At 37.7% G+C, this 14,306-nt stretch overlaps 1 protein-coding gene across 1 annotated transcript; it reads right to left on the bottom strand.

The window, feature by feature from the left end:
* Positions 1 to 10,824: 10,824 nt before the first annotated feature.
* Positions 10,825 to 14,193, bottom strand: Kr-h2 (Krueppel homolog 2). Its single transcript, XM_017177570.3, has 5 exons — positions 14,058 to 14,193; positions 12,085 to 12,352; positions 11,779 to 12,028; positions 11,585 to 11,718; positions 10,825 to 11,515 (listed from the first exon to the last, which is right to left on the bottom strand). Exons 2-5 carry the CDS (start codon positions 12,318 to 12,320, stop codon positions 11,290 to 11,292), a joined length of 846 nt encoding a protein of 281 aa, XP_017033059.1. The 5' UTR covers positions 12,321 to 12,352; positions 14,058 to 14,193; the 3' UTR covers positions 10,825 to 11,289.
* Positions 14,194 to 14,306: the final 113 nt, after the last annotated feature.

Below are 14,306 nucleotides of genomic sequence, written 5' to 3'. Positions count from 1 at the left end.
AGAAGATGGCCACGACGACCCTGGCCAGGAAGAGTTGCCAGTCACTGTCCAAGGGTCGCACAATATGGGAGTATATTCCCACTAACACGTCAAATATTAAGTTATACACCAGTTATTACAATTATGACTTATCGGCCATTTTTTGTACCATATTTTCAAATAAATTCTAATAAGTTGTCCTGAAAGCCAGTTATTATTTTCCACTGAGTGTAAAATTGGTTTTGGTACTCCTCCTAAACTTGCAGTAATCCTCAAATTTATAAAATCGCCATGATTAGAAGAATTTCAGACATAGACTTAATCACATAAACTTATATTCCATAACTCGTTTGTTTTTACTTATAACTAACCGACCAGGTTAAGGGTTTATGGCGTTTTACCTTTCGGAGTTTCTGAGATCTATTTGTTCTTAAATGGAGTGGGGTCTATGTGCATCAAAATATATTTTTACTTATAACTAACCGACCAGGTTAAGGGTTTATGGCGTTTTACCTTTCGGAGTTTCTGAGATCTATTTGTTCTTAAATGGAGTGGGGTCTATGTGCATCAAAATATATTTTATACAGGGTCAAAGCATCTTTCCCCTTCATTTTAGCACGCCCTTATATTCTGTTAGTGTCGGATATATAAAAATAATTTGGAAACGAGAGCAGGGCTGATACATTCCTTTGTTGCTACAAAAAGAGTGTATTGACCTGAAGTAAGCGGAGCAGCGACAAAAATGAAAAATAAAGCAAAAAATAATGCTACAGTCCAGTGCCTCGACGTTGAGATACCGGGTCCTCAACAGAATGTTCTTCATTATGTGTGTATTTATTATATTTATTATTATATACATATATACACATGTAGTAGCCTAACTTAATAGTAATATTTAGTATGCAAATCAAAAGTATCTCAGCAATCGAGTCTCTTGACCATAGAATACCCGACTCCCAATGCATTGCCTACTTTTTGGGCATCTAGTGGCCTGTTACTCTACGAGCTATCGTGTTTATCGATACAGGTGCAGAATTCGGCGAATTCATAAAATTAAGAAATTTCAGTTGACGCGTGACTGAGATGCGGCGGCGGCAAAGGAAAAAGTTGCAGCAACGCTGAACGCATTTCCTGCGCTGCTGCAGATCAGGGGGAGGAAGACGGGCGGCCGGGGCTTAGACTGAAGGGCGGGGGGTGCGATAAATTAAAGCTTCATCCCTTGCGCGACTTCGGCAACGACCAGCACCAACAGAAACGGCCGAGGCCGAGAGCCACAAGCGAAAACCCCAAACCCAAGGCGTCTGGCAACATTGCAAAAAGGGCAACGGCAACGCGGGCAGCGCTGTCGGCGTCAGAGCAAGCAGCGCCAGAGTCCGCGTGGCGGTCGTGCAACGGCTTTCAACGACATCGCGAGGACGTGCCACTATTTTCGACACATGCTGCACATGCACAGTGGGGGCGGGGGAAAAAGCAGACTCGTGTAGTCACCAGCCCATGCAACGAGTGTGCACGACTCTCTCCGTGTCGGTTGATATGTTTATGCCAAGGATTTCGTGTACTCAAGAGTACATGAATAAAGATTACATGAAATCAAATGAGCATCATGGATATCGTATTATAGATCACAGAAAATTGTCTAATATATTTTTGAGCTTTGAAATGACTGCCTAGAAATATGGCAGGAATATCTGAAATGTTGCAAAAGTGCCACTAATTTAATGACTAGATTTTGCTCTTATTAGAAAACATATTATTGTATAACATATACATATACATAGATATATGAAATCCCATAAACTCAATCTAAGTATTCGAATCGTGGCGATTCTGCCTGAACCCGGTGGGCGTGGATGTTGCGTCGGCTGTCAAGAACTCGAATCTCTTTTCGTTTACTGGGTGGGAGGACATCCGTTAAATGTTGGAATTTGTAGATGTTTATTTTAGGAGCTACATCTGAGTTCCTTGCCAAAACTGTCAAAATATTACAAAATAACTTTGAAAAACTGACGCCTTTTCTAATAAAACGGTTGTAATTGAACCTTAAAGACTTGTATAATATATTTTACATTAATAAGTCTATGCCGAAATATCTAGCCAATTCAAAGCTTAAAAACGGGGGCTGAGGTATAAGTATTTATTTATTTTATAAAACGGGTTGTCTTGGGTTTTTTAAAAGGCCTCACTTAAGTGCCTACAGCTCCTAGTGAAGTTTTCTAACGTAAATATTAGGACCAGTAATGTGAAAATAGAATATTGTTTTGAAAATAAAAAAAATAGTGCACTGGACAAATGTATACGCTTACATGAGTGCAAATTATACTAGAATAATTGCCATAACAATCTCCGTTAGGTTGTTATGCATTTATAGCCTACAGATAACATTAAAAAAAAATGCGCCGCCCAAATTGCGATTGAAATTAAAAAAGAATAGGAGCACGTAATCAAAGAGCAAATATTAGGAATCTGTACAAAGTAAATGTCAACACTCGTGTGGAGCTATTACATCTACTGAGACGCAACAAGTTTAGAGTGTCGTGCCGACTACCACAACTTTGTAATATTCCTTATAAGATAGATAGGGGTGGCAGGGTCCGGACTCGGCTCTAGAAAAAGCTTATCGCGCCGGAGGTTGCGTAACTTGGTGGAATTCATGTAACCACTTACACTTACACTGGCACCAAGCAATTTATGGCATATAGGTATGAAATGTCAAACAGACTCATTTGAATATGTACATATGTATACATATGTTTATTTATGAATATACAATCCGCACAAATACGTTGATTGCACTCGAGGTGGAAGTACAATAATGCCTTATCCAATCTGATGTAATTCCTATTATTGCGATTGCAATAAATTTGTTTACCAAGATGCAAAGCAAAAGCAAAACAGACCGACTAGTGAGTGTATGGAGGGACGGGATGGAAAACACTTGAGAAAAATATTGCGGACAGAAAATGTTCTTCCCTCCCTTTTCCATGCTTAACTTACCTGTTTATCATTACAACTTGTAAATGTTTGCATATATTGTTATAAATGGGTTTTATTTATAACATGGTTAGAAGTGAGTACAGGCATTCGTTCATTTCGCAAAATACTGAACCTTTTATCGTTCTTAATATGTATTTATAGGGCAAAATATATCATCATAAGCCAATGTTTCATACTTACCACAAGTTGTTTTTATCCAAATAGGTTCTTAAGTAGATTTTAAATATTCTTTATGAAAACAAAGTTCTAATATCTAACACAATAAGTTACAATGCACGTAAGATACATATTTTTAAAGATGGCAAGTAATGTGGAACAGGAATAGGTTTGTATTTTCAAACTATATCTATAACTATACCATTTGAGTAAATGTAACCCATTTAAACAAATTATCGACCTTTATTTTACCTTTTAGAAGCAATTGATTTGTTCAGACGCAGCAGTTGCAACTTGAGTGCTTTATCGCTGGGCAAATCGCTTAGCAATTCAATTGGACACTCAGTTTATCCATATTCATAGGGGCGGACAATAAGGCTTCACTGTATTACGGATCAGCTACCGATAATGGTAAGATAAGGGAGGGGGCGGTTCAGTGCGGCGGCATTGCCATTTTGCACGTAGGCAGACTGCGTCAATAATAACTGCAGTGACAACTTCCTCACGAAAGCGAGCACTCTCACAATTTTACTGCACTTCTCTCAGGGCGTCTTTCGCCTCTCGGTTATTATCTCTCTCTCTCTCTCTCTCGCTGGGTGGCTGGTTCGGTTCAATGACCGCCTACACGTGCATCGCAAACCGATGCACGGCCTCCTTCAAAACGTATAACGAGCGACTGTCGAAAACTATTGCACCGCCTCCCCACATTACACGTTGCATTTATCGCATGCACATGTTTGCTGTGCCACCTCCTCTCTCGCTTGCTGCATCTCCCTCTCTCGCTCAACTATTAAATGGCTTATTATAGCTAGACAGTCTTTCTTACAGTTTGTGTTGTTGCCTGATTTTTCAATGTTTGCTTTTCAGCTGCGCGTGGCCTGCACTTGTGTGTGTGTGGAGTCCGCTCCCCTCTGCCCAGTCTCTTTCTCTCTCCCTGTCTGTGTGTATGATAGCAACAAAGTTGTTCCTATCTCAAGACAACTTGCAGTTTGATTATTTTCGGCTGTACAGTTATTTAAGGAACATGAAGAGCGTTATGCCGCGCCCACGCCAATTATATCATCACCTCGAAATATCAGAAATACTTACATACATATAATGAACGTATATATAGTATATTGCTCATATCTCGACTCGTTTAAAGTTGTTGTTTTGGACAATCGTACTCGAGTGGGACAGTTGTTGCATTTGTTTTTTACTTTCCAGTTGATATCAGGTTGTGCCTTTCAGATGCTTTACAGGGGAGAATAATCCAGGGAAATCAATTCTCGGAATATCCAGGAACAAATAACTATATTTTCTATTTATTCGATCTTTGTCGATCTGTATAGAATAAATAACTACTAGTTGCATATATATTTTACTTTTCATGTTTTAAAAATCCCTGAAAAAAGCAATCATTAGCACGTTACGTGCAATAAAAATTATATTAGGCATTACGAATGAGGCGCCGTTGTTGATAATACACTGCATCTTACAATTAGTCTTATCAAGATGATTGCATTTTAAGATTGTTGAATTGCGAAATAATATTTTTGTTTAGAAATGTAAATATATTCTAATAATAATACCCGGTATATTATATGTATTCAGTAGTTTATTTAGTGTAGCTTAGTAAATATAATCATTATAAATATACATATATGTAAATATTAATTAGATATTTTTGTGAGTTGTTTAATTATTTATAAATGATAGATTTTTATGTACATATTTTCACATGTATGTTTGTTTTTCAAGCAGGGTCATTTTACAAGAATTAATAATAATAATCCAATATTAAAGGTGACAACAGGTGGCACCCTAAAATAGTCTTAATTTTTTTTTTTTTTAATATCTAAAAAAATCTAATTCAAATGGGAAAAACTTATTTATATGGTGTATATGTATATGTACGTGTTCAGTACCAGCGAAATTTTTTGAATTTTTCCATTTTTGCCGTAATTCTAGAGCGTGTCATCGTAAATAATAGAAAATATTACCATTTGTGATTAGCATTTTCAATTTTACACTGGCGACGCTGACGTTTATTTAAACTGCGCGTGCAGTTTGTAATAGCAGTGGGACTCGATCATTCAGTGGGTGATCCGAGTCGGTGAGGCGGAGGAGAAAAGTACTTACCTGGAACCCGAGTCAATGCACCTTTAAGCCCTTGGTGTATGATCAAGGTTACCTGTCGTTTAAAAATATAAATTAAAAATGTAAGATAAATAATAATAGCCAGGAATTTTCTGGGAAATTGATGCTGATCTAAATTACTCAGGTCTGCCAAAAAAGAAAACCTGTCTGGAATTACAATATTAATCAATTTCCTCACACCTGTTTTAAGTTAAGTTTCCTTTCTTATTTCAGCCATTTATGCAATTACAAATCTTTACAATCAATGTTCCCCAAGTTGTCTTAACTTTAACGTTGTTAGTCGTCTTAAAGCTATGGACATTATTCACAGAATAAATTTCAAATCTATCGATTAATCTATCTGCCATGTATTTCCGCATCCAGTTTGCGTTTTATTGGCCCATTTCTGGTGATTATCTTCTTTTTCAGATATTCAGATGTGCGTTCATTTTCCACCCACTTAACCCCTCACCCACTGACTTTCACCTTCCTACCATTTGGGTAACTGAAGGTGTGTGCCACCCCTTGTCCGAACCCTGCACCAAGAGCAAACTACGCATGAGTTGCCTACCCAAGAAAAGTTCCCTTTCCCATTCCGGGGGTTAGTTTGGGATCAGCGGCTTCTGCGTGTTGGGGTTTCCCGACTTGGCTTTTCCTTGGGTGGGTACCGGGTTCATTGAACTTGCCATTTTCCTTTCGCTTTCTTAACAGTAAAATTTCCCTTCTTAGGCGGGGGTGAAAGTCCGAGAGGTGAGAGGGTGGTTTGGCCCATTGACATGCGCATAATTTTCTCCTCAAAGGAAATGGGGCGGATATTTGCCTTCTCTGAATTTGCGTGAGCTGACTTTATAGCCTCATCGGGATTATTATAAACTTAATGCAGTGAAATTAGACATCACCGAGCATAACCATATTTTTGATAAGTATCAGTAACAGAATGACATGTTAGAGTAAGAAATAGAACAATGTGGCTGGTGTGCATAAAACTTTAACTATTAATTTTATTTAAAATCCACTTTTTGGCACAAAATTTTACGTCTCTACTGTTTTTTTTCATGCAGAGATCGGGATCGGATTCAACTCGGTACAAATTGTTTAAATTTGTTAAGGAGCCATAATTTTTAGAATACTGTCAGACACCAAACCATTTCCTATCCACAGCAATTTCTGTGGCAGATTGAGGGTCTGCTTGATAGCAATAATGAAAATAATTTCCATAAGATTGCCTCTGCACCTTCTTGAAAAAGCTTCTTTATAGATTCCCAAACAAAGTTCAGCGGATTGGAGCCTACGATTGCCACTTGAGCAAAGATTTATGCACATCGGGAAGAGTATTGTTAAGCCCAATCACATCAACTCTCAAGTGCCTTCTCCAAATGTTAGAACAAAAAGCGCAGCCAAAATAGAAAACGGAAAAACAAAATACGAAAGAAAACACTATCTAATGATCAAAACATGGCTCCTTCATATTCAAACTTTGCATACCCACTCCATTTACAAAAGCGACAAACTCGCCCCCAAATTAATGAATACTCGAAAAAGCTGACCTGCGGGTAGAATTAAAAAACCAGATCAATTCCATTTCCAGTGCATATGTATGTGTAGATACATATACGGGGGTGTGAATGAGAGGGAAATGCACAAAGAACCACTTACCTAATACTATGGATACCGTTAGTCGACAAGGGTCACTGGCCAGAGAACAAAACACAAGAAGAAAAGCTATACCCTCACTTAGAAATATATTTCTAAACACACTCACACTCACAGCCGGTTATGTCATGCCCATATGAAGTCCAATTGGAAGGGAAATTGTCAGTAGTCTGAGTGGAAATTCCCACTCAAATCAACTTTACTTTGAAAGAGTAACAAAAATTCCCTGCTCTCAAACTTATACTTAGTTTGAGTAACAATTCGGTTTATTGTTTATCACTCAAACTCTTAACGAGTGAATTTCTCACTCAAAGAATTTTATGTTTGAGAGAAAGGAAATTTATGCCCTGACACTCAAACAGAAATGTTTGTTTGAGAGGAGGGAAATTTTGTCAAATGGCTTCGACTCGTTCAAACTGAATCAGTGGAAGTTGGAGAGAACTTAAAGAACTTAAGATACATTTTCCATTTTTATACCGATAGAGGAGCGAAGCAATTCCGACCCCATAAACTATATATATTCTTGAGCACGAGCACCCAGATCTTAGATACTTCAAAATGATAAAGCAATTGGATGTTTTGAAAATATATGTGGTTTATATTTATAACCTGTACACTTCTTTTATATTTTTTGTTCTCAAAGGGCTTCTTTGCCAACCTTTAATATATAATATTTTTTTATCTATGCTTAATTGTTATATCTGCCCAATGTAAAAAGATCTCTATATTCTAGACTGTCAATTTCATCTCGATCTTTCATATCTTAAAGCTGTCAATGGAATGACTCTACGAAATATTTATTTTTTAAATTTTAATTTGTATTACAAATCCGATTTTATAAAACCAATTTTTGTAATAATTGTAAATTTAGAAATTACTTATTCAGAAATTGCTATATTTATTAGACTTTTTGCCTTCAGAAATACCATTTTAAAGGCGTGAAAACCCCGCCTAGAGTGTCAGCTAATCAAAATCTTCCCTTGATTGATATTAATTCATAAAACTCCTGTGTGTTATCTGTTGAAATCAAACTCTCTGGAAAGACACACCCAGTGCTAAAATTCATCCACCTTTCTGCTGCTATCTTGCAGAAGACGAAGACGAATAAATTTCCCCCTTATCAGCTGTTTTTCGAGCTGCGCAAACGCCAAGCGACTACGCAATGCACTTGAAATTGCTTCGAGACGAACTCAGCTTGGTTCACCGTCCCAGTCCACGTTCCCGCTCCAAGTTCCCTTTGATTTTGTATTCTCCGGAGTACGGAGTGAGTGACGAAGGGGGAAATTTTTGGATTTGGAAAACGCTCGAGTCGTGACCCATTTTCAGTACAACATTCGGTGAAGAGTTCAAAGACCTCTTCCGCTGGGACAGAGTAGGGGGCGCCGAGCGCTTACGACTGCTGGTGGACAACCCCAAAGGCCTATGGCTTATTTTCAGCTGTGCTTTCATGCTTTCGCTTTCGGTATCTAAATGAATTCCTCTTTTCCATTACAGCATGTGCAACTGTTTTTTGGGTGTTCCTGTGTGGCTGGTGGGGCTGTCATGATGTCATTTGGCAGCGTCGGCGTTGGCGAGGGTGGAAATGCATAATCAGCACTCTGGCTTTATGCTCACATTTTATGCGTGTCCCAGGCGGAGGAGGATTGCTAAGGTTTTTTCCCATTTTGGGGGGCAAACCAGTAGATTCGATTTCGGTTGGCTTGACCCATATATGTATATAAAATATCCGCCGCCAAGGAGACTCACCCATATAACATTTTAAATTTTATTTTATTGAACGAATTAAATGAAAATGTGTTCACAACATTAACTTAATGATAATTATTAACTTCAATGAATGTAAACCCTGTATACCGCAAGGTTTGATTTTGTATACTATGTGCATATGTCCTTTTATTTATTATATTTTAAGTAAAACAAGAAAGAAAGCTAACTTTGGCCAGCCAAAGTTTGTATACCCTTGCAGGTAGGTAACAATTAAAATATATCATAACTAAGCCAAAAATGCATTAATTTCGATTCGGAAAGCAGTTTTGTGTTAGTTTTTATTAATTTAAAAAAACTGCATACCAAATTTAAAATTTTAAGAAATCAAAATTTTTTTGCAATTTTTGATAATTTTAATGATGTAACCCCTTATAAAATTTTGCAAAAATGGCAAAAAATCGATTTCTTCCGGACATGTCTAGAAAGATTCGCATGTTGATGCTGATTAAGAATATATATGGTTTATGGGGTCGGAAATGATTCCTTGACTTAGAAAAATATTATTTTGTACTATAAAATCAGATTTTTTATATTAAAAAACTTCTTGATTATTTTAAAATTAACAAGAAAGGAAGCTAACTTCGGCATGCCGTTGCAGATTGGTTTTAATGTTTATATTATAGATTATAATACTGACAACACTCACAAAACAGAGTTTCATTTCATTTTACCTATTCTTATTATGTTTACAGTTTGACAGTTACAGTTTTACATTCCCAACTTTACATTTTCTCTAGGGTTATATTAACGCAATGCTGATTTTAAAATAAATTTAAAACGTATCTTTCAAAAATATCGAAAAAATACCCCCCAGGATTAGATATAATAAAGAACATAGAACAACGGTCAGATATTAAGGGAAATTTTATTTCCTTCTTTGAAAATTCGAAACTGAAAAGCAAATCTTTGCTCGAGCTAAAGTTCAGGAACCCCATGATGACTACAACGCGCAGACGTTGCCATCGACACAGACACCATTCCATGCCATAAACTGGCTCACTGACTATGCTGTTGGACGGACGGACTGCCTCCTTCCTTGCTGTTCCTGAGAGAAAGTCGCAACCCCCAACGACTCCGCCTCCCTGCAAACGAAAGTAAGTCCCACCTCCACCCCAAACAAATTTGTTGGCGCTACGAAGGAAGTTCATTGAACTTGAGGAAGTTTGTAAAGCCAAGCTTTCGCTTTTGCTTTCCTTCCATAAAATTACTCTCAGGACGAGTTCGGGGTTTGAGGGTAGTAATAGAAATAAGGAAAATATTCTACAAGAAAATGTTAAAGAGTGTGAGAGAAATAACAAATTATAATTTTAAATATTTAAACGGACATCTGTGAATTTGTATAGCATATGTTAATTAACACATTTCATTAAAAATATATGATTTACTCTTACCTGAAAATAGTTTTCAATTTATGCAAAGATCATTCATAAATAAACAATTTATAAAATAATGTTCTCTTATTTTATCATTACTCCTACAAATCTATAAATAATTAATTAGCGAATCTATAAAAACGCAATACAGTAATTCTATAATAAATTCCGTTTCATACTTTTTGGCGACCTTCTTTTTTGTTAAAAGCTCATGTCAAGCTTTCAAAATTAAACTTATATTATTTTTGGATTTTTTAAAACTTTTTTAAATGTAATGTGCAAACTTTTTGAGAAATTATGGCTAACAAAAAAGCATTTTCGTTCATAATTCTTGATATATGTATGTATGTACATATATTTTATGATACAAATTCTTTAAAAAAGATTGAATTTTGTGTGAAAAAATAACTTTCGTAAAATCCGTATTTATATGCTATTATTATTTGGAAAACAATAAAAATAATAATCCTAAACTTTGATCACTTTATAATTATTTTTTTTTTTTTATAAACTCATTCACTTTCATTATAATAAATTATAAAATGTAAGCTTTCGAGTTGGTTGTTTCCATTTTTAACAAAGTCCGACACTAAAATGTAACAATTAATACGAAAAAGTAATTATAATTCTCTGCTATCACAAAAACTATTTTATAATGTACATATACTTGTTGTTTGTCGTATAAAGTGCATGCTTATTTTCCAAGCAAGATTTTTTTTAAGTTTAAATCAAGACATACTTACATGCCCACCTTTCTTGTTAATAATAAAATGACTTAGCCGCCTTCTTGTACGATTTCATTTATTAAGTTCACTGTCTTTTTGTTTCCTTAGTAACATTTACACATTCATAAAAAATTTACGTAAATCATCATTATCATTATTAGCTCCTTCGGTTTTATGTGTGGTCAGTTTAATTAACAAATAATTTAAGTTAAATAATTTTGTCTGAGATTAATGATAATAATACGCGACGCTTTGATCCATCAAAACACACCTGGTGTGCGACAAATATATAATGTGTATGTGTGTATGATTCAAAAAGAAATAGATACTCAGGAATTACAATAATTACAATAGTTATAATTTAAAATTAAATGCCGAAACATTTTTTTTTATGGAAAAAAACTAACTGAAAACTGCCTTTGCTTGATACAGCAAAGGACTAAACAAATGAAAGGGATAACAATCAAATTATTTAGATGTCATTGTTGATTGTTGTGGTTTTTTGGGTGGTGTTATTCATTCTACTACTGCTGCGCTGGTGCTGGCTGTGGCTGCGGCGCCAGGCGATTAACGAATCCAATTCCTCCGCGAATTATTTTGCCCACAGCTGGTGGCGAGCGAGCGGCCAGTGCCTCAAAGGTGATCCGCAGCTCAGAGAAGGCGGTGCGTGGATAGGGATTACGGCGCGAGCTGTAGCGCATCACCAGGTAATGATAGTAGATGATGGGGGTCATAAGGCCAGCGTGACTCCTAAAGATGAAATAGTGCAAATAACTAATTAATAATCTGAAAAATCGCAAATCACTCAAAATAACTTACATAAATGTCAGCACAATGGCATAGGGCATAATGAAGATTTCACAGAATGCAGTGGCCTTCAGGATGTTGGCCGCCTGGAACTCCACAATCGAAATAATGAAACGGGCTCCCCACCACGAGTTCTGGCCAATCAGCTGGAGATAAAAATACTATTAAGTAGAAATTCATACAAATATTATTGATTTACAACGTACATCGAGAAGCTTGAGCGAGTAGCTGGAGGCATGCAGCACCGAGTAGAGCAGCACGGGTATGAGCACCAGCAGGGATGGCCTGATGTTGAAGAAGATCAGCGAGTACATCAAATAATGACACGAGTCTTCAGCAAAAAGTCGGGCAAGAAATTCGCGGCTAAACGAGAACGCTGGCACACGTTGATGCAAGCGTAACGCTGAGATGGCCGCATTGGCCAGCAAAACCTTGCTAAACGAACTCTGTTGTGAACTGCAAATAATAATTTCTTAGTAATTGCCAAGAAATATATATATATAGAAACTCACGTAAAGATGGGCAGCACATAACTGACGGTAAAGAAGATGACCAGCAGGCGCAGGGCCCACAGTGCCGAGTCGATGCGGTTTGTTTGGAAATGCTGCAAAAGCTTGGCCGGTCCATTTTGTGTTTGTGATGACTGCTGCGGTGGGGTTTCCTGCTGCTGCTGTTGTTGTTGTTGTGAGGAGCTCTCAGAGCTGTTCTCGGCGCTGTCAAAGCGCGGTTGGTCGGTAGCTGTGCTCATGATGTACTCAAGTTGCTCCTTGAAGGTCAGTTCTGAAGGGAAATTAATAATTATTAATTTACTATATATAATAACTCTACTATAAGCTCCCCTATAATTTTACTATTTCACTTAAAGCCCTGTTACTTTAAAATTGGATCGTTCCATTTAAAAAGTCCGGAATCAACGAATTAGATTAAGGGGGAAAATAAACATTTCTCTGAGAAGTGACAGAAAATGTCTCTGAAAATCGTTACCTGGTTACTTTTTTTCTGGTCTTATCGCATCAGAAATTTCTGCTCTTATCGAGGCAGTGCGAGGGCAATGATAAGCCGAACCCAAACCCACAAGTAACCGCGACCTTATCTAACTTGTGTGTGAGGGCTAGCAATAGTTCACCTTTTCTGCGTTCTTTGCTAATTAAATTCGGCAAGCTAACTGGAACGTAAGGTTCTATAAAATACCAGAAAAATACTCTTAAAGAGAGTTTTTTTCTTAGGGCCTTTTAGGGGTCCGGTGTTTAGGCCAAATTGAAACTCCAGCTGTCTCAGCTGTAAAACCAGTCGAATGGAAAGTTGCAAGCGGCGCGCGCACACGCTCAACGGGAAGGGAGGCGTGTGCCGAGGCGTTTTAATGTACAAGATTATGTTTTGGCCACAATTACACAGGCGGAGAGCTTTGCATACAATGCCAGAGAAAAAGAAATCGTTATGACAGTAGGCAAAACGGCCATAAGTAAGTGATCTTAACTACTTATGTGTTTTCGGTTGAACCTTTAACGGGGGTTTTTGTTCCGCAATAATACTTATTTCTGTGCCACCGAGTTTATGACGCACCGCAAAGATTTCAATGCGAGCGTTGCACTTGCCAAAGAGCTAACTAATAAACTAACCACAATGCGCGCGTGTTATGAAATTTTCTGTCTTTTCACTTTAAGCGTTAACACATACAGGTGGCTGCCGCAGGTGTGGCTGGGGAGGGGGTGGAGTTGGGCTAAAGCACACACAGCGACGGCGCAGCGGTCACTTCAGTGTACGTGTTCCTGGGCATTATTGAGTGATAAGCCCGGGGTCATTAGCTGTCATTTAAAATGCAGGACGACGGAGGCGGGGTGTGTATCGATTTGAATATGCATGGCCGGGGGTCCTTCGACCAAACTGGGTCAGCATTAGTTAAGCTGGCTACACCTGACTGGCCCTCGGAAAGTAATTTTGTATTATGAAAATTTTGTGATATTTGATGATATTCAGTAAATGACGTCACATGGCCGGTCAATTGGGCAGAAATAGGAACACGTCAGACATACACAGCAGCAGCAGGTGAAACGCAGAGGCAGGGGCAAAAGAGCACGCCAGCCTCTAGCAGCAAAATGGCTGAACTTTAAATATTAATCCCAAATCGCAGTGACACAGCACAATGGGAATCGCGCTCAAAGTGCAGCGCCCTTCGTTGATGGGTTAACTACGGTCTTCTCGAAATTGTTGCTTCCACTCGGCTGCAACGTTAGGGAGTGGGGTTTACCCGCATATCTGACCACTACACTTTACTCAAATTGGACGAACTAGTTGCTGTTCGCTATCCTTAGCACTTTTTTATCTGAGATCTGGCACTGCGACGGATGGGGAAGAGCTGGCCCAGGTAGATTTTTCCTCCTCTTCTCCTCCTACTCCAAACGTGCGTTTCACTCAGTCAGCTCTTGCAGATATTCACTTTCTTTTAAGTGTATTTAATTTGTTGAGACAACGAGGTTGAACTCACCTTTATGACTTGGACAGCCGTGTTGTGTCTCTCTCGATATTTGGTTATTAATTAATAAAAAAAAACTGCTACACGTAAATTAACTCTTCGTGCGTACGATAGAGAAGGTACTTCCTCGATAGATGGCTCGATAAAAATATTCACCGTTGAAATCACTAGATGGTTGTTCAATCACGGTATTTCAACCTTTAAATTATTCAATATTGAGTTCCAGGATTAATGTAATTCTTCCTGTTCATATCTCTCTCA

The sequence above is a fragment of the Drosophila kikkawai genome, chromosome 2L (genome assembly GCF_030179895.1).
Source record: "Drosophila kikkawai strain 14028-0561.14 chromosome 2L, DkikHiC1v2, whole genome shotgun sequence".
NCBI lineage: Eukaryota > Metazoa > Arthropoda > Insecta > Diptera > Drosophilidae > Drosophila > Drosophila kikkawai.
The sequence above is the reverse complement of the archived record's forward strand: the minus strand, read 5'-3'. Positions and strand labels throughout refer to the sequence as shown.